The sequence below is a fragment of the Gavia stellata genome, chromosome 3, assembly GCF_030936135.1.
Source record: "Gavia stellata isolate bGavSte3 chromosome 3, bGavSte3.hap2, whole genome shotgun sequence".
Classification (NCBI taxonomy): Eukaryota; Metazoa; Chordata; class Aves; order Gaviiformes; family Gaviidae; genus Gavia; species Gavia stellata.
Genome location: NC_082596.1, coordinates 90616522 through 90636685, shown reverse-complemented (window position 1 = coordinate 90636685; position 20164 = coordinate 90616522). Strand labels below are relative to the sequence as shown.

The following is a 20164-nucleotide window of genomic DNA, read 5'->3' as shown; positions in this document are numbered from 1 at the left end:
TGAAATTTCAGGGTATGTGTGTTTTGAACTAGTATCTCATGGCTCAAGACAGTGAATGAGGGAACTGAAGTTCTTTTGATACCAACAGCTAACAGGGGACATAGAAGGCCTGGGCAAGGAAAGGATGAAATTTGTGGAGACAGAACACATGCAAGATGCTCAGCCCCTTTATAGCAGCACAGGCACCATTTAAATGTAGCATCTCAAGGAAAAAGGATGGAGGTGGTTATATCTCCTACCAAAAGACAAGAGGTGGAACTGGACTTACCACTCCTGTTTCCTGTAGGAGCATATGATTGGAAACTGCTGAGGGTGAGAAAGCAATTTGTCCCCAGCCATGGCTCTCATTACTTCCTCCTGGCATATCCCTTCTAGGAAAGCAGGGCCATGCCAGCCATCCTAGCACTTTGGGGATCTGTCAGAAATACTTGCAGGCCATGTTTTTCCCCCATTCCTACACCCCAGGGTCTGAAGCCATATGCAGCTGACTACACCATCTGGTCCTTGATTTGGCCCTTTAAGTGTGTGTGTGTCTACATGTAATATATACATATACATAGATGTGTGCGTGTTTGTGTCCTTCACCCATGGTGGATCAGCAACCCCCTGTCCAGAACCAAAGAATTTGTCCTCTCCCAAGAAGAAGCCAAGGGTTTACCTAGTAGGACAAAGATGCAGGCGAGGATCGCAATGAGTGCCCCTCTGCTCAGGCTGACAGGGAGGACGTAGGCCTCCGCATTGCAGGACATCACCATGCCATCATCATCGCAGCTGCACACGTGCACCGTCAGTGTGCCCGTGCTGCTCAGCACGGGGCGGCCATTGTCGCTGATCAGGATGGGGAGGTAAAAAGTGTTCTGCTCATGTTGTCTGAAGCCAGAGCGCCTTGTCAAAATCCATGCTGTATTGTCTATGGGGAGAAAATAAATGGAGAGAAGAGCTTATGTGCAGAGCAAATATATTCAGCAGAGAAGGAAGGTTAAAAAAATCAGCCCTAGACCCACATCCATTTGTCTTCTCTCTCTTTTTCTCTGGTTTTTATCAGTTTGTCACTAATCAGCATTTTGCCTCTGCCTCCCCTATTCCAGTATCTTCTCAGGCCGTAGTTCCAAACCTGCAAGGCATACACACCTTATGAGTTGCCTTTACCCGTTCTGACATAAAGTGCCCAGAGCGAACTCACAGCCTTCAGGTTTAGCTAAAAGAGCTTTCAGAAGGCAAGATGGAAATGAACAGTTCAAGGCAACTTGTTGTCCCTGTTTGTTCGTGCTCAGCAGCTTTTCTAGACCTCACTCTTAAGTGCTGCCACCGTTTTGGAGATGTGAGTATACAACCCTTGTGGACATGTTAAGGTTCTCTTTATGGTTTTTGATGCATGGCATGGCCATCTGCTTGAGGCAACAGGGAGACAAAGGAAAAAGCCAACTTGCTCTCCTAAAGCAGCAGTGAGTTGAAAATTTGCAACTAAACATTTTTCAGTGAAATACAAGCAATTTCATTGGCATTTTTGCCATTGAAAAAAGTCAGAATGCTTCATGTCATCATTGTCAGAATTATTCTGCTTTGATTTGACCATTCTGTTTCGTTTAGTGTGACTGCCTGTTTTTTATAAGCACTTGAATCAAAATGAATCAAAATTATGCTGCTGAAACAACATAGTAAGAGTTGCTGTTGGTCATTTCAAGAAAATTCCTACCTTTGGGGCTTCTTCCTCTATATTCAGCATGTTTTTTAAAAAGTCAGAATTTCCCAGTGGCATTTGAATTCCTGTCTACCCCCTCCCTCAGATTCCCCAGACTGTGCACCAAGTTGCCTAATCAGAAAGAAATTGGATTCAGATATTTGTTCTTCTCATTCCTCATCTCAGGAATGCCAAGGCAGAATCTTTGGAGACCAGTGATGATTTTGTCGGTGCTGATTTTCAAGCTTTTTGGCCTCAGAGACTTTTGGAAAGTGCAAGGCTGAATGTCTCCAATGTGATCTGGGCCACCAGGGAGTCTAAAGGAACCTGCTTGGCCCTTCTTACAAACATATCTGCAAATCTTGGGCCAGCTAAGATAAATGGGGAACGCAGGTACTTTTTTCTCTTTGGCAGACCTACAAGCCCTGATCCTGTGCAATGATGCTGTGGGATTTTTGGGAGCTGAGCTTCATGCAGTTTCTTTTACAAGGGTTTCCTGTTCCCTTGGTTCAAAAGAGGTCACAGTCTGGCCATCTGCATCTCCAGGTTTTTACTAATGTACATTTGCTATGCTTGGAAATGCAGGATGCCAATCAGCTCTTCCCAGGTGGATTGGCACAATGGAGCTGCTGCCTAGAAATGGCAAGAAACATTCTGATTGTAGGTAGACTGAAAAAACCCAAAATATCAACAAAGGATTGTTCCATTTCCTTATTATTTCCCTGTGAATTCACTGCTAAAATTTAAGTCTTGAGTGATTTTCTTCAGTGCAGAGACTCAGGTTGCATGCAGGTAAACCAGCTGTATTATCTGCTGTAGTCTGAACATCAGAATGTTGGCTTTATATTTGATGGCTTTTAGGAGTGAAATCAGGAGTGTTATATACAGCCAGATATGGAATATATCCAAACTCAAGCTAGACTTGCTAGACTTGCCTGCTAGACTTAAATTATGCTCCAAGTTCCATGCTTTGTGCTGCAAATCCTATGGCATCAGACGGTACTGGTGCACATAAGTATTGAGACGTTGGTCTCCACAGTTCATGAGATTAGTCTGAATTTGTGACATGTTTTTAAAAGGAATCTCAGGGTCTTTTATTTCTTGCATGTCAGACATCTCAAGCTTTTACTCTGAAAGTGTAAAATTCTGAAGTGTGCATGCATGTCTGTATGTGAATATATAGTGAAATTGTAGTGTCTTGTTAAATCATATGACCCCAAGAGCTGGAGCTTTGAGGAAAAACCACCAGGTGCAAGATGAAATTCCCCAAAGTTGCTTAAAACTGATTATGGTCAGTGTTTATTGATTTCACCACCCTTTGATATGTCATGCAGCTCTGAGTATGTGCAGTGGGTGTGGACAGACACAGATGATTTTCAGGAACATGTCCCAGAACCCAGCAGAGAACAGTACCCTGTGGCTACCATGGCTCCTGGGCAAGGGGTGTGCTGTGGATGGGAGCCCTCGCCTCCTGCAAACCTCCCCCTCCTCTCCTGGGGTACACGCAAGTGCTTTCTCTCCCTCGGGCTGTTTATGTGCCCTCTAGTATGTGCTCCCCAGCTATTAATACTACATCTTTTCATCACTGGGCCTGTTTTAGCATGAGAAAAAGCAGCCCAAAGGGCAGAAAAATGGCAAAGTGCCTGGATTTATGCTGTGTCAATGGAAATGTCTGAGTCATCTTAACAGTGTAGTAATTTGGTTGCATTTCTCTTTCCTGGGTGAAAGACTCACTCTCTCTAAGCTGACTTACAATATAAGTCACAAATTCTATTCAGGTGACAGCAAACCTTCATTTTACTTAAAATTGCTCTTTGTGAGGGAAAGAGACTTCATTATTCTGAGCTGGTCATACTTAGCCTGTAAAAGAAGTCACAGGCAGTGAACTTGATTGAAGCTGTGCAAAATAGGCTATTGAGAGATCTCAAGTCTTTTTAACCATAATTCTTTTTTTCAGGCCCAAACCAAGTTTCTATAATCAGATATTGAAAGATATATATGTATATATATTTTTTTGCTGTGATGTGCTGACCTTACCACCCAGGTCTTAAATGTTCTTCGTGATAAAATTCTCTTGGTGACTCTTGGCATGACATTTCGGCCCTTTTGTTTTGTTTGGCTTTGTACTAGGCAGGCATCCAAATCGTCCCTAAAGAATCGCTCTACCTGTTACTCAGCAACTGCAATATGTTGGTGCCAAAGCTTGTTGTGTGACTCATCAAAAGCCAATGCGATTTGACGTGCTACTGCAGTGTGAAGGACATGCTGGAATGTGATGCAGCGTGGCAGAAACCGGAATACACAATTTTCTTCCAAATTTGATATATGCTAAGCCCCAGCCATCAAGAGAAGAGGGCTTGTGAGGACATGAAAGCCCCATTATATTAAAAAAAAAAAAGCAAGCATGATAAGAATGCACAATATTTTTGCATCACAGCTTCCAACACAGTGTCTTTGTCTTGCAGAGGGCTGGATAGTAGCACTTAGCTACAGCACTGAGTAGAGATACTGAAGACTGCAGCATGGTGGGTCCTGCGCCTGTGTGATCAGCAGGAGGTGAAAGCTGTACTTCCCGCAGGCATGCAGGGTGATGTCTTCATGTGGTTGCGAGAGAAAGCCACGGACCATCTCCTTCCTGCAGTTTTCTGCGCCACTGGAAGTAATGTACCTCCCTGGAGAGGTCAGGGGAATTAACCACTGTGTAGGTCCAAACCCTGAGATCGGAGCTAACCACCGCTCTTCTCACAAGAAAGGCTTGGTTTCTTTCTGCATGCATCTGTACAAGAACTGGGGGTGATTAGCCCAAAACTTCCGTTAGTTTTTAGCAACTAATTGTAATAGTTATGAATAGTTAGGAATAATATAAAGAAACATTTCACCAAGAGCGGGAGAAAGAGCACAACGAAGCAGGCGTTATAGACACCAACAGCTTCAGGAAGGGATCACGTTTTTTCTCGGGGATTTTCAGCTCACTGCTTTTGCACTCTGCCAAAGCATGAGGTAGACCACAGTTTTAGGGAAGGAAGAAATAGCTAAAAATTTTCCTAGGACAAATTTAAATGCAATGGGGAGGACTGCCAGAGGCTTCCAATGACAGGCCTGGCGGTGATATGACACTGATGCTTGCACCATTAAAATGGCTCTCTTCATCAGTTCCTGGTAGCTGAAGATAGAGGGCAGCAGTTAAGGGTCAGCAGAAGATCAGCTCAGAGTTTAATCTGGATATGCAGTAAACTTATTTTGTTCTTCATTCCATTCTTACAGCAAGCCTCTTTTACCAACTTTTTCCCAGCATAATCTCACCTGGATTTAGAAGTGGGGGAAGATGGCTTGCCAATGCCCTACATCGGTAACGAAAGAGATGGGAGACCCCAGCTCAATTCCCTGCTTCATCACATATATCCTATATGGCCTTGGGAAGTCCTTTAGGCTCAGATCTTTGCAGATACTTACATGTTTATCTCCCACTGATTTTACTGAACTCAAAGGGAACCAAGCATGTAAGTAGCTTAATTTCTCCTTGCCCCAGATCCCTGTTTATAAAGTGGAGAACAATAGGATTTCTCTGTCTGTCAGAGATATGTGGAGAATGAATAGACTGAAGAAGTTCTCAGGGACTAAAATGACAAGGGCCAAAGAAACGTGTAAAACAGCTCATCAGAATGCAAACTGCGATCTATCTGTTGCTCAGTATAAATCAAGGTTTTAATTGTTGCCAGGAAGGCTGCATGTCTTGCAGCTTCTCTTACTGCTATATTGGACAACTAAGTCATCAGCACAATTGCTAATCTTAATAGTGCCTTCCCACAGCCCGGGAAGCATTGCTGTCTTGTGTTTACGTGCATGAGCTGTGACTAGCAAGGTGGGTTCTGTTTCTTGTCTTGCCACCCTGTGACATACAGTATAGCTACCCTCTCTGTGACTAAGTCATATAATTTATATAGTCCCTAGTGGTCCCTAGATGAAAATATAAATTATTGTTACTGAAACGACTACTGCACTCCAAATTGCTGAGGCAGTAAATTAATCCTTAATGTGTATATTTCAAATAGTCAGTGGTTTGATACTTAACACTTTTATTGCAAATTTGTAACCAATAGTACCCTAAGCTTTTTGTGATCTATATCTCTGGAAAACTGGTATTTTACAGAGAGCGGGAGGGACAGCCATTCAGTTACTGCTGTCACTATAAATTATCGCAAGTATGGCCTTAGACAGAAAAAGTGCGTCTGATGCTGGGAATTTTGTGAGTTTCTTTTTTTAGAACAATGCCTTGAGGATGAAATAAGCCTAGTTTGCCAAATGTTTTAGCAGTAATTGTGTTTTATTTGTTCACTTATTTTGGCAATATCTATTAAAAAATAAAAAAGAGGGAGACAATGAGAGAGAGAGAGAGATAAAAATGCAAGAAATTGTGTGGGGAGGCTTCATGGACACCATAGAAAAAAATGCTTTTGGGATGAAAAAGCAATAGCATGCTGTGGAGGAGGGCTGCAGACTCTGCAAGTAGCATCTTTTAAGACATGTTTGGTTAGTGAAGGCAGGGGCTTCTTTATTAGCCTCTATGTTGCTCATTCATATGCCTGCAGAGGCACAGATGGGGGCTTATGGAAATAAGTGTGACAAGTATGCATGTGTGGGAGCAGGGGCAGGCACTCTGCTTGGAGACTGGCCATGGATGCTGCAGGTGCCTTTCTGCTCATTTATTCTGGAATTGCTTGCTGATTTGTGGTACTTTACACACTAAACTCCTACTGAAATCCAGCCCCTTCATATTGACTTTCAAAGCTCTGCACCAGGTCACTGAAGGTTGTCCCTCTTTCCCAATGAAGGCTGGTGTGGACCTGACCTTGGCACCATGGAGATCCTTCATCAGCAGTAGTCATGCGAAGGCCTGCCACAGTGGGGCTTTCCTGCAGGATCCAAAACTATCAAAGCTTCCCCGAAAGAAGCAAATTCCACTGGGTAGGACACTCAAATGCCAGCGCTTTGCCATGAGTCTTCCTACTGGTGTTTTAGTTCTTACTTAATGCATCTTACACAGACTTTTAGCTGTATGCCAAGTTACCCCCTAAGGCTCTGCATCTCCTCCCTCTCTCCCTCCCTCCCTTTCTTAGGGAAATGAGGATGTGCGAAGAGGAAGGAAAAAAGTGCTTGGGGAAAAACACTGGAACAGTACAAGAACCTTCCCTTTCTGTGCCTGGGAGAAAACATGAAGAATACAGAAAAAGAGCAATGTAATTCCCTTCAGATTGTCTCCTAGTTCCAGTTGCTGTCCTAACTTTAAGCATCTACTTTTGAACGAATGCAATTTCCACTCCGGTAATTTGAGATGCCTGCAGCCTGACCACACGACCTGAATTTGCACAGAACACTGGCACATTTCCTCAAAGAAGAAAAAGGGGCCTATTGCTAGAGAATATTTATAGAGAAGAAAATACCATATAACCTTGAAGTGTATTAAGTAATATGTCATTTTATCACTGCCTTTAAGGAGCAGATGTCACTTGGTATTATTTGAAATGGCAGTCTTATCACACACTGTAAGTCACAGCCTCTCAACTCCGACTCGGGCATTAGAAATTAGAGTAGCTAACTGTCTGTGTCCACTCTGATTACCTTGATTGTCCCTTAGAGTAAAGTTGGGGTTGTTGGCTGCCTCTGGAGCCAGGCTGTAGTAGAAGTGCTGACCCTCCTGTGGGTCATCCCTGTCGATGGCGCTCACTGTCTGGATCAGCTACAGAATACAAGAACAAAGCAGAAACAGGTGAGAAGCAAATATATATAATACAAATAAATAAAACCCAGATAACATATATATTTAGGTACATAAATATAAGCAACTAGAGCATTTGAATAAAACTGTTTTGCTGAGGTACAACAGATGAATCAAGAAGAGCCTCAAATCCCTGCAGGCTTCATTTATTTTGCTGTGATCATGCAAATCACTTTTAAACAAAGGAGGAGATAGTTTGGTTCAAATAATGGACACTTTTCTCCCATGCATCCCTATCTTCTGTTGCATGTTTCTTTTTTCTTTTGAGGGCCCCGGGTGTTCAGAAGATGCATTGTGCATTAGAGAGCTTGTAAGAAAGACCATACTTATTTTCAGCTTCATTTCGCAGGTAGAAAAGGACTTCAGGTTGATTATTTTATCACTCTTTTAGTTTTAAATCAATTAAACTCTTCCCAAGATGTCAGTGGAAAAGAAAGAAAGAAAGAAAAGGCAACCATGCAGACACTCTGCATATGCAATAAATAACACCATGGAAAGCAACTAAGACAATGCTAAATCCAGAAAGAGATTTGTCACCTCACCTGTAAAGGCTTAGTAAAGTAGGTCTAACAGCTTGAAGCACAGTGAGCTATAGCTCTGCCTGAATAAACATTCTGACATCTTTTTAGACAAGGAATAAATCTGCACCTGGGTTTTTTCATTCAAAAGTTATTTTTGGATTCAAAGGCAAATGACAGACACATAAAGTCTTACTCAACACGTTAAAACTGATTTCAGAACTTTTCAAAATGTGGCAACAGAATTTGACTTTCTTCACTGAAAGAAGCAGTCCAAATTAGCGTGCATTTCTCAGAAAGCTTATTATTTAGGCCACTCACCCTTCAAAATCAGGAAGAAGGCTAAGCAATGATTTCTATTCCCCATATTATTAAGGACCTCTGGAAATTAGTGGTATGAAATTATCCTGTATACGATAGTTGTGAGGACAGTTGTCCCAGCAGTGAATAGCTATTTCGTTCTGCTTCACAACAAGCTGAGAGAAGCTTCAGAGAACAATCAGTGATACTGCTAGCATAATTTTTCCTTCACAGATTATAAGTGGTGCATCTGTGTGTTTAAACTATGCTAGTCAGCTGTGCATTGGGAGACACAAGTCCCCATTGTGGACCCTGGGCAGCGAAGCACCAGGTCCACAAGTGATGAGCAGTAGAGCTTGCACCAGCTCCAGCGAGGGAGAGCTCATGTCCATCTGTGACACAGTCAGACTTTGTTCAAGAGCTTTGACGGTGTTTTGGAAGGGAGAGGAGCAAAAAAGGCATCACCGCTTGCTTGGAGGTGCTGATTTACAGTGTGTGGAGCTGGAAGTCCTGTGTTATCTACAACTCTTTGCCATCTCCAGTTCACAGCAGAACAGATTCAGTTTGTCACCCCTTTGAAGCTGATACAGTATGTTATGTCCAGCTCCCGTAAGTCCAGGGGTGCTTAAGGCTCTTATAAATAGGGTCTTTTAAAAGTAAGCCTTGACTGCCACACGCAGGCCAGGCTGACTCCATGGCACTTCTCGTAACATTTCTACTCTCTCTGTTGCTGCTACAGGACACACTGGGTGTTTGCCTGCCGGCACCTGCCCAAGGGAAGGCTTTATTTCAGCGGTGAAGTATATTGTGCAGTGAGTCTGGAAACTACTGTGGGAGAAAAAAGAAGGTGCCATGTACATCATGGTGCGATGTGCTTGCCTTTGGAAAGCAGCACAGACAGCTGCTGATGAGAGTTCAGATGAAACGTGGTTAACTGAGCCCTCTTTCCAACACTCACCCTTTCTGGCACGCTGTCTCGGTGTAGGACAGCATCCCCTCCCCAACCCCTGGCGTTACTAGCATTTCTCACCTGCCCCGCTTTGGCGTTTTCACAAACAAAAGCTTCATAAAACCTTGCAAACTCTGGCGCGTTGTCATTCACGTCCAGGACTTTCACCGTCACAGAGACGCTGCCCACTTGCAAGGGGTTGTCTGGAAGGAGGAGGTACAATGTGAAGAAAGGCAATATACAGGAAGGGGAAGGGGCTGCTCCTCACTCTGCTCAAGAGGTAAAGTGGCTTTTACGCTACTGACTCATGGTAAATGAAATTTTGCCATCAGGAACTGTGATCGCTTGTGGGTTGTGTGTCTCAGACTGAAGTTGCAAACGCTGGTCTCTGTCTATCCTGGCTTCCCATCTAATCACATCTTTTTCAAACAAATTCCGTGAAAGACTTCAACCTGGTTTAGTACAATGGGACTATTTTTGCAACAAAAGTTTTAGACAATGCCCCGTAGGTTTTTTTATTGCCTTTTGACTGGGCAATACTGTTTGTTGAGCCTCAGTATTGGTGGCACGAATTAGGAAGGGACTCTATTTAGTTGTTGAAAGTGGTAATTCTGCAGTTCAGATACAGTTTTGCTCAGAATTTATGTTCCTTGAACTCAAAAATAGTGGCAAGTTTTGAGACTTTGTACAGGGGGTTTAAAATGTAGTAACACATGAAATTGTACAGAAAAGCTTTCACCGAAACTTAAAATTGCAATGAAAATTTTTCATTCTGTATGACATAATTTGTGATATTTCTGTCGCACTGGTTCATTAGCTTTCTTTGTCAGTAAACCCAGACATCATTTCACATATCTTCTCAACTTCCAAACTAAGTGGCCACAGAATAATTTTTTTTTTCCTTACTGTGTTTTTCTGCCCCCAAACATCTTTTTTCCTTTATTTAATGATAAAATGAAACTCTAAGCAGAAAGAAAAGAAAAAAGAAATTCATTATTAAGAGGTCAGAATAGGTGCAAAAATCCAGAAAATTCTTTAGTATTTTCTTTTTGTTTTCAGTCATACGACTTCATGCATTTATCTCCAAATAGATCTCCCTTTAAGCAAGAAATGGTATGTTCATATAAACAATAGAGAATTTTCTTACACTCTAGAATTTTCTTAAATGTTCAATGTACTGTATCCATAACATGTGTCACACTCTATCATTGAGATAATACTCTTAAACTACATTGTTTCTCCCTAATTTATAATTTAATCCTTCAGCTTCCCACATATCCCTACATATCTTGCTAACACACCTGTCATTGTGGCAGATGAATGTCTGCATTTACACTCTTAGTAATACTGATCTAACTTTTAAAACTAGGAGCTTTATTCAGGAGTGCACAACTACGATATTTTTGAAACTATTCACTAAATTAAAATATTGTGCTGCACATGTACAGAGCAAAACCGACAGAGGATTGACGAAGGATGAGTCAAAGGTAGACATGCCTTCATATTGCTCTCACCCTTGAATGCTGCTACAGGCGCAGCTTTTACAGATTTGTGTGTGTATGTGGACTTACATGGAATTGCCATGGCCATTGGTGGCTGAAAAGAAAACTAGCATCAAAATAGATGGGGTGAGATCCTATCATGTCACAAACTCCTCTCACTACTTAAAAAGGGGACAGGAAGGCATCGTGTGGTGGAACAGCCTACAGATTTGTGGCAGTCACCCTGACTCTTGTGAAATATTCCGTCTGCTAACTTCAAATTGGCTGATTCAGTTTTGGGCAAGTTTCTCAAGACTTCTTTCCTCTCAAACTGCCCCATATCTCTGGTACAGCCTGGATGTGCACGAAGCTCTCTCAGACATGAGGAATGGCTCAGCTATTGGCAGCAAGCTTCTGAAAAGCTGCTGCCCCTCGGTAGATGAACTGAGATCCCGATCAAAAGCTATGTGGACCAAAGAGATTTCAGGTGAAGATCGGGTGAACCTTTTATTTTATTTGCTTATATATCCTGAGTTTCTTTATGAAGCTCACATCTGTTAGTATTTCAAATTCAGCTAAATTTTTCATACTGACACTACGCAATAATCAGCACCTCCTTGTTCTCATAGCCTTGGTAAATACCTGGCATGGATGAATCCTGAGCTGAGTTTTAGCTCATTGTAAAACCCAAAAGCATAACGTGTTCAGCATACTAGAAGATCCCGAAGCACTCTGGCCCAAATTATTTATGCAGCAAGCAGATGGTGATGACATTTACTTGCTGCTGAACCAGACGAGATTTCAACCAGTGACCTAGCAGTGTAAGATCATTGCTGCCTACCAGTCCCTGCACCAGGCAATCCTCCCAGCTAGGACTGGCAGCTCTGGCAGCTGTGCAGCCTTTGCAGCATCTGCTTTAGCTGCCTAGCCCTTCTGGAGAGATAGAGCTCTTGCAGAAACACATCAGGAAGAGTTTTAAATAAATCCCTGGAATACTAATGAATTGAGAAAGCAGCACTCTGCATTTAATTGCCAGCCTCTACTCCTCCCACCACCCTGTGAAAAGAGGCATAAAAAATAAATAAAATGCAGTATTTGCTTGTTGATGTCAGAAGAGTAATTCAGTTAATACGGCTTCCCACTCAGTGCATAAGAACACGTGAATTGCTGAATTCAGGTCTCTCAGCCTCCTTTGTCTATTGTATCTCTTTAATCTATGTACAGTCTGCATTCTCCTTACTCAGCTCCACGGCCAGCACAGTGATGTTGTGCCAAGAAACGTCCTCCCGGTCAAGAGGTCTTGCAGTCATCAGTGCTCCTGATGTAATGTCAACATAAAAGAACCGCCCTGGATCACTGCTTCTGTCAATCGAGTATCTGCAAGAGTACATATTAAAAATACTATGCAACCCTTGTGAAAACTGTGTGTTATAGCCAACAAAGTACCCCAGCAATGGGAATACTGTCATACACAGCAGATCCACATTCTTCCACAACCTAGTTATGTGCTACTTTGACTTGTATAGGTACAGAGTGAGATGCTCAAAAAACTAGGAGTTCATGTGGCTGATGGCACTTAACGGTGAGTACTACTTTGATGGAGCTGGAAGACAGGAAGATTTAGAGGAAGAAACCTCAAAGCAAGGCACAGCTCAGCACAGGAACATCTGCTTTACAGAAGAAATCTCTCAGGAGCGCAATTTCTTTTTCTAAGCAAAATAATTATGCCCTCTCCTTGGGCACAATTCAGACAGCATGAAAATGACTTTACATCAGCTCATTCTCTGGGCATCTAGGCAGATGAGGAAGACCCGTTCCCTTCCTCATGCTTTTGTATTCTCTCTTCCTTCCGGGGAATAAATTCCACCTGCATCTTGGACTGTTCTACTGATTGAGCCATGTCAATGCAAGAGGGATGATGACTGGATTTCTCATAGCATTCAGCCAGAAAAACAGCTCCCTCTGTGAGATTGATTCATCATAATTACTGAACCTGCCTGGCCACTATCATGTCAGTTTAATGCTGGGAACAAGCTTCTTGCACCCGTGAGCAAGGAAGTGTGGTGGTACCTGCAGGCCAGAAAACTCGGGCAGGGAGGCAGCTGATTGACAGCTGTCACCGCTGTACTCAGAAGGACTATTTTTCAGGGTGTGTAAAATACTCAATACCCTTCATATGCATCACCTTGCTCTCAACAGCAGTTTGTATGAGTTGCCTTCCTAGCTAGGTATGTTAGCATGGTAAGAGATCCTTTGGCAAAAAACACACATGAGCCTATGTAAATGCCACAGCCTAGAACAGAGCCCAGACTAATTCTCATTTTTGTTGGTTCTTTCTTCGAAGTTGATGGGAATTGAAAGCATTAGTCATAATGGCTGCTGAACAGGTCTCGTTCTTCTGAATGTTCTCCTTTCAGCACAAATGCATTCACTGGAACAAGCATGCCAGCCTGATCTTTATATAGGCACTTACTAAACTGGGATATAAAATACTATTGAGCTATGTTGTTGGGAAATTCTTTTACACTTTTTTTCAGAAAAATCAAAGAGGATGGGATGGCAGGTTTGCTTCCCTTTCCTTTGCAGTCCTTCCCATTTCTTCTTAAATAAAGAGATTTTTGAGGCATGTGATTTATTTAGGAAACAAATATGAGTGTTGCTATATTTTGCTATAATAATTATTCTTGTATGAGGGGTATAAAAAGGATTTCTGTCAGTTTAAAGCCAATGAGTGTCTGAAATTGAATATGGCCTTGTGATTAGTGGTGCAGTATTAATCACTGGTGTCAAGAGACACAGGTAGAGTCTTTGGATTCTCCACATAAGTTCTCCTGCTGATAACAGGTGCTCCTTCACACTTGTTTCCACTGTACTCTCTAGGTAATCTTCCTGAATTGCTTAAAACCAATCATGGCATATTTCCAATCATGAGAATTTCACAGTGTGGGAGTCCAGATACTGGACACTGGGAAAATGAGGATTTGAGAGTTCCCCCATGTTTAGTGAGCTCTTCTGAAATGTGTCCTGGCTTTTCCATTCTTGAAAAAATGGCAAAAGGAGGGGTCAGATCACAGTTTTAATTTCAGTTGGATTTCATCTCATGTAACAAAACATGTATCTGGGATTTTGTTTTTCTTATCTTGCCTTGCCCTGTGCAAAGTGAATGGAGAGGAAGCCTAAAGCATTGCCAGACTGATACTACACAGAGCTGGCACGGATGGAGGAGACCACATAAGAGGCAAGGAGAACCAATACTTAACATTTGCATTTTAGATAGCATTGAAAAAGTTATTTATTCTTTTTTTTCCCCTGTTTCCTCTACCCCATTTACGTTTGTACGTACAAGGTGTCGGGGAGGAAGGAGGGAAGGAGGGAGGAAAGAAAGGAAAGTGGGAAGGGAGGAAGATGGGAAGAAAAAGAGGAAGAAAGTCGGTAAGGAACAGAGTTACAAAGGAGTCTGTGCATAATTGCAACTGTTTTGTTTTGGTTTTTTTTTTTTAATATATCTTTGGTGATGCATTCTGTGCTTTATAGAGTTCTGTCTCATCAAGGGTAGTCACTGGAAAGCTCTGAAGAAAACTAAGAAAAACCTCATTAAAAATAACAATGAACACTTCTAGCCTCTGATAGTCCACAGAATTATTCTTACACTATTTTAAGCAGATTAGCACAAAGCTGTTTGCACTGCAGTGTTTGGATAATTCTAGACAGTAATCAGCAAAATAGGATGTGAGTGGAAAAAAGTTTAGGGTAATGAAATTGTGATGCAGACAGTATAATAGCTTTATTGAAGAATTTGAGACTATGTCATGAGAAGTATGATAACCGTATAATGTAGGTAGAAAGATTGGTATATTAAGGTAGCAGAGATGAAAAAAATAATTAGAGCAGCAACACAGAAAGCAATATCATTAAGAAGAACAGGCTTTGTGTCTGCTCAGATTTCCTAGCTGAAGCCCACAGAGTTGCTCATATAGATTTCAGTTTCTTCAAAAATTCCAAATACTCAATGTTTCGACGCCCTCCTGTATTTCCCAGGACTGGCCCTGAATGCAGGCAATTCAGAAGCTGGACTGACACAAAGTTAGGCAAACAGCCGCTCAACACCCAAAGTGTTTCTCAGATGAGAGAAGCAGCCAACCTGCTGGGATTATTAACTTGCATCACCTGGAGCTTCTACAGGTTATGGAAATTAGTATGTGGGCTGGCCTCGGAGAAAAACAGTCTTCTCTGATAATCTGGGCTGACTTGGCAGCCACTATGGAAAAGAGCGCTGTGATTGCACAAATCTGCTCCTTTGGGTCCTCGCTGAGTTGCAGCTACAAAGCTCCCATGGCTGTAAATACACCCTTACCTTTCTTAACTCCTTATGGGAATATCTAGCTCTGCAGCTTTGACCAGACATTATCTAATTTAGTGGTTCATGAATATTTATTAGTATGTATTCAATCTACTCCAAAAGTAGGTGTGTATTTGAGCTGTTGACAAAGGCAGGCTTTGAAACAGAAGGGGGAGAAAGGAGAAGCGAGTTGATTACCTTCCCCTCAGTAAGGCAGCAGATTCTCAGCGATGCTGTCAGGTTTTGTGCCAGCAAAGGCACGAGAGTCTGGGGTTTGTTTTTAATGTACGCTGTCAGGACATGCCTGACCAGTTCGCTGCAATGCTAGATGCAGATGTTCTCCATACTACAGAAAAGGCAAGGGTGAGCTCCTGCATTGCTTTGACAGTCGTAGCAGAGCCCCTCAGTGTATGAGAACTGGTTTGACTAAACCCATTGATGACTACCACAGGCTAAAAAGAGGCAGTCCCTCCCACCAGTGCTGTTTCAGCCCCATCACCACCCCACTAACCGGACATACCAGGGAGCGCTCCTGGGGGAACATGCAAAGAGAGGACAGACCTGATGGAGTTGTTGGTCACATCCGGGTCCTTGGCAGAAACGATCTGTATGGTGGTTCCAATCTCCACATCCTCAGGGACTTCCACGAAGTAGAAGCTGGACTCGAACACAGGAGGTTCATCCACATCCTCCACGCTGATGTGGACGGTGGTCGTGTCTCGGAAGGGACCCAGGTTCAGGAACTGCATTTCCAGGTGGGGGTTGGCACCCTCTACTTTCAAGGTGTAGCTTTTCTTGCTCTCAAAACTTAAAGGCTGATGAGAAAAATTGTATCTAACATTAGGCACACTGAGTCATATGATTTAGGCCATAGAATTTTAATTTACAGAAGTAAAAGATGCCCTCTGATATTTAAATATAAATCTTTACCATGATTTTTAATCATAAGAGCGACAAAGATAAATATTTGCAGATGGAGACAAAGCATCAAGTGACTGTACTATTAGGAATGACACTGTCTATGTATTTTTTCTTTTTTTTTTTTTTTTTTTTGACAGCTGAACTGAAAAAGCTAGGACGGGTATTTGCAGATTACTTCAGAATACATATTCTTTCATTCTTCTTGCTGAAATGAAAATAACAGCGGCTGCACATCCATTATGTTGTGATTCACACAGTGTGTTTCATTCCACTCTGGGAAAAAAAAAGGCTGAAACAGACAGTATGGGAACACCTGAAAATAAGGTAAAGATATGAAGAGTCAGTTCCTCAAAAATGGGTCCTGGTGGCAGTGATGAGGATGCTCACACACGAGGTGGAAGTCCCAGTTAGCATCCTCTTTTCTCCCTGGTGAGATCAGACTCTTGTCTCCAGAGCATATCTGCCAAGCTGCTAAAGGACTCCAGTGGGAGCAGGGGACGCAGTCAGCCTCTCTTGCGGAATCCTGCTCCAGTTTGTATCAGTAGTCCATCCTTTCTAGAAGTGGGGTTTTTCAACTCCTCAGTAAGTGTCCTAAACACAGGTTCACAGTCTAGGTGTGCTGAATGCTAGGATTTGAATCTCCTCCCTGCCTAGAGAATAGTTTCATTTCAAAGCACTATGGGCTACCCCTGACCTCTTCCTGCAGGAGCCCTTCCACTTTGTATTAAATACCCAAGTATTATTTGAAACAGGGAGTGGGAATGGCTCTTTTCTTTTCTCCTTTTCTTCCTTTCCTTTCCTTTCCTTTCCTTTCCTTTCCTTTCCTTTCCTTTCCTTTCCTTTCCTTTCCTTTCCTTTCCTTTCCTTTCCTTTCCTTTCCTTTCCTTTCCTTTCCTTTCCTTTCCTTTCCTTTCCTTTCCTTTCCTTTCCTTTCCTTTCCTTTCCTTTCCTTTCCTTTCCTTTCCTTTCCTTTCCTTTCCTTTCCTTTCCTTTCCTTTCCTTTCCTTTCCTTTCCTTTCCTTTCCTTTCCTTTCCTTTTCTTTCTTCTTTCTTTCCTGGGATAATGGATAAAGGGCGGGCAGCTTCCTCTGTTAATAGTTTCATGAATTTGATTTTCTTTCTAGATAAAACTACTTATTTGGTGACCATGGATATAGAAATAATGGATGCTGGCACTGAACTTCTCAATAAATATTTTTTTCATCTCCCTTTCCCCTTCTTTTCACAGATCTCTGAAGAAAATAGGGCCTCTCCAAAACCAGCTTAGACCTAAGTGGAGAGTTCTGTATTTAACGTGCAATTAACCAGTCTCAATAAGAGATGACTAAAAGCATCTGACAAACAGAATGACAGTCTGGAAGGATCATTCCAAAACATACAATAACTTTTCACCAGATGAAGTATACCTTACAGAGGATGCAGTCATACTTCCCAAGTTGCAGTTAGAAGTTACAAGCAATCCCGCTGTGGTAAAATGGTCACAACCATTTACTTGTATCATCTGGGGAGTTATAATGCTGAAAACCAGCACAAATGGACCCCCTTAGCTGGCACAGATCCTGAGCAAGTCAAACTTTGTACCAGGAAAGAAATGGCCCAATTGTCAGGGTCACCCAGTGGGACATACTCATTTTTGTCACATGAATGGGTTTCAAAATGTGTGGCTTTATTCATACACAGGGATTTGAGCGTCATGTGTGGAACTGCCACACACAGCCTTTGTTCATTCAGACCCCAGTAAGATCACTGCTGTTCCGATCCAACAGCTTTTCTTTTCCTATTCAGCTCTTTCTTTTTGAAGACCTACCACCAGACTGGGACAAGGAGGTGGGCAGGAAAATAGAGAAGAAGGAGGATGCCAAAGCAACTGGAAGTCAAAGGTGCAAAGATCCTTACTGTAGCAGTGAAGTCCTCCTTGGCCAGTCATAACCTATCTCTTTTCTGCCTTGCTCAATAGTGCAGCTGGCCAGTTCTGCAGCCATGAGATGTGTATGAGTTTAAGCAACATCAGCAGAAGTTTCACATGCTCAGGTATGGCAGGAGTATATACTACGGGCCTCAAAACACCCCCTGAATTCAGTGAAGGCTTCAGTACTTGTGTACTGCCACAACAGCTTCTTTCTTCAGAAGCGGAAACATTGCAGTGACATACAGAAGCTCACGCTTTCACAGTAAAATTACCAGTACAGATGTCCTGCATAGGAATTCCTGATGGAATACTGGAGTTCTTGAAATTATATGAAACTAAAATTCATTTAGCATTTAGTACATGTGGGTGAGGAATAAAGACTGGAATGGGAACTGGTTTTCTTGTGCTGGTGAGATGACGGACCAGTATTATTGGAGGTTGCTGTGCAGCAATATAGTATGAGCTGCGCAACCTGTGGCAGCAGGTACAAACAGATGACCTGAAACTTGCTCCTGTTGCCCTTAGTTCCACCTGGTAAACCAGCGACTACTGCAGGCGTAGCACTTGTCAGACAGGATTTAGCTAGATCTAGAAACATATTACCCATTACTGCAGAGTCATTATAGTCTACCAGTTGCATATTTATGCATTGTAAAAATAGCAATAAAATATATTGACATGATCAAGCAACTCTTACTGTTCATCTGGCAAGGAATATGCAATGCAAAGCTGCCTAAACATACACTAAGAAAGAGGCCATTATATTTCATGGTTTCTCATGTGAAAAAAACTGCATGAGAAGTATCGTTATGTACACTGAAAAGCTGTTATAAAAAGAGCAGTTAAATCACAGAAACACTTAATAGGTATAAAACCCAACTACATTATGAAAAGGCATAATCACATAGAATGATCAAGTTAGAAAAATGAGAAAAATCAAACAAGTGTGCTAGGCCATAACATTTTTGATGCTCCTGTGTTCAGACCCCCTCAGTTTGCCTTGGACTCCTTCATCGTCAACCGTGGCTTTCCCTCCTGATCCTCTCACATGCCAATGCCTCAACACCACTGCCCCCCTCATCAGATTTGTCTTCCGCAGGTGCATTCAAGCCTCTTTCCAACACCGGTCCCATAGGGTGGGCAAGCAGGTTGCCTTCTCCTGCGAACCGAGCATGCTGCAAAACACAGCTGAGGGGAGAGGCACCCCCATGGAAACCTCTCCTTGTCCTCTTTCTTCTTCCCCTGGTGCTGAGACAGGCACTGAGGGGTGTGCTGTGCAGGCAGGATTTAGCAGGAGCAGCTGTGAGAAAGTGACTGCCGGGCAGTGGCCAGGCAGGAGGGCAGCACGGGGCTCCCTGGGTAACCCACCACCCTGCCTACTATGGGCAGCGCGAAAGCAAAGGCAGGGGGAAGGAGGAGGCTGTCACTGGGGTGAGTATCAGCCTCACAGGCAGAGAGCTTTGAAGGAGCTGTAATTCATCAGGAGGCACTCAACATTTTGTGGAATTAATGGGCTGAGATAAGTGGCCACAAGACCACAAGCAGTGGTCTTTCTGATGCCCGTGATAGCAGTGCTAGTTATTTTGTTTGGGAAATCTGTCTAGAAAAATGAAAAGGAAAGTTTCGCTTTCTCTCTGGATTTAGAAATTCTCTCTCTCTTTCCTTCCCCCCATTCTGATATCCTTTTCTATCAATAAGAGTTGATTTTTTTTTTTTTTTGGTTGAGTGGATCCAAAGGACAGCTTTCCTAATATTTGACTATTGATAATCATCACGTTACAAAAACCTACAGCCATATATCAAATTTTACAAACATTTATGTACAGTAGATTAATTGAATAGTACGTACCAGATGCCAGTACATATCTGGTATGATTGATGCCATAAATTTTTATAACTCCTCCTCCTGACATAAATGAACTGTATTAAATACTGTAAATTAATACAGTAAAACTGTATTAATATTAACAAAAATCAAGCTTATTGACATATTTACTCCAGAGAAACCATTTTATTTCATCAATAAATGAGTGAAAAAATTTCATTAGAGTTTGCATTCAACATCTATTTCATTCCAGCAAAGCACTTAAGCACATGCTTAACTTTAGGGACTAGTGTGCATAAACAAGAGTTGGAGAAAGATGACCATACAGACATGCTTAAATGCTTTGCTGCAGTACATAGAGGCTTGCAGGGTCAAATCTCTCCCATATCTTGTTCCATTTTGATGCACAATTTAGTCCCAGGCTATTTAAATGGAGACACAACTTCCCTCTTAGTACACTAAATA

General features: G+C 42.3%; 1 protein-coding gene across 1 annotated transcript in view; it reads right to left on the bottom strand.

Moving 5' to 3' along the window:
• CDH20 (cadherin 20) overlaps positions 1 to 20164 on the bottom strand; it is a 37512-nt gene that overhangs the window by 1326 nt on the left and 16022 nt on the right. The window contains exons 6-10 of the mRNA XM_059815705.1: positions 15606 to 15859; positions 11946 to 12082; positions 9306 to 9427; positions 7301 to 7418; positions 659 to 910 (exon numbers count right to left, since the gene is read on the bottom strand). Of these exons, the coding sequence (XP_059671688.1) occupies positions 659 to 910; positions 7301 to 7418; positions 9306 to 9427; positions 11946 to 12082; positions 15606 to 15859 (883 nt within the window). The remainder of the gene's footprint in view (positions 1 to 658; positions 911 to 7300; positions 7419 to 9305; positions 9428 to 11945; positions 12083 to 15605; positions 15860 to 20164) is intronic.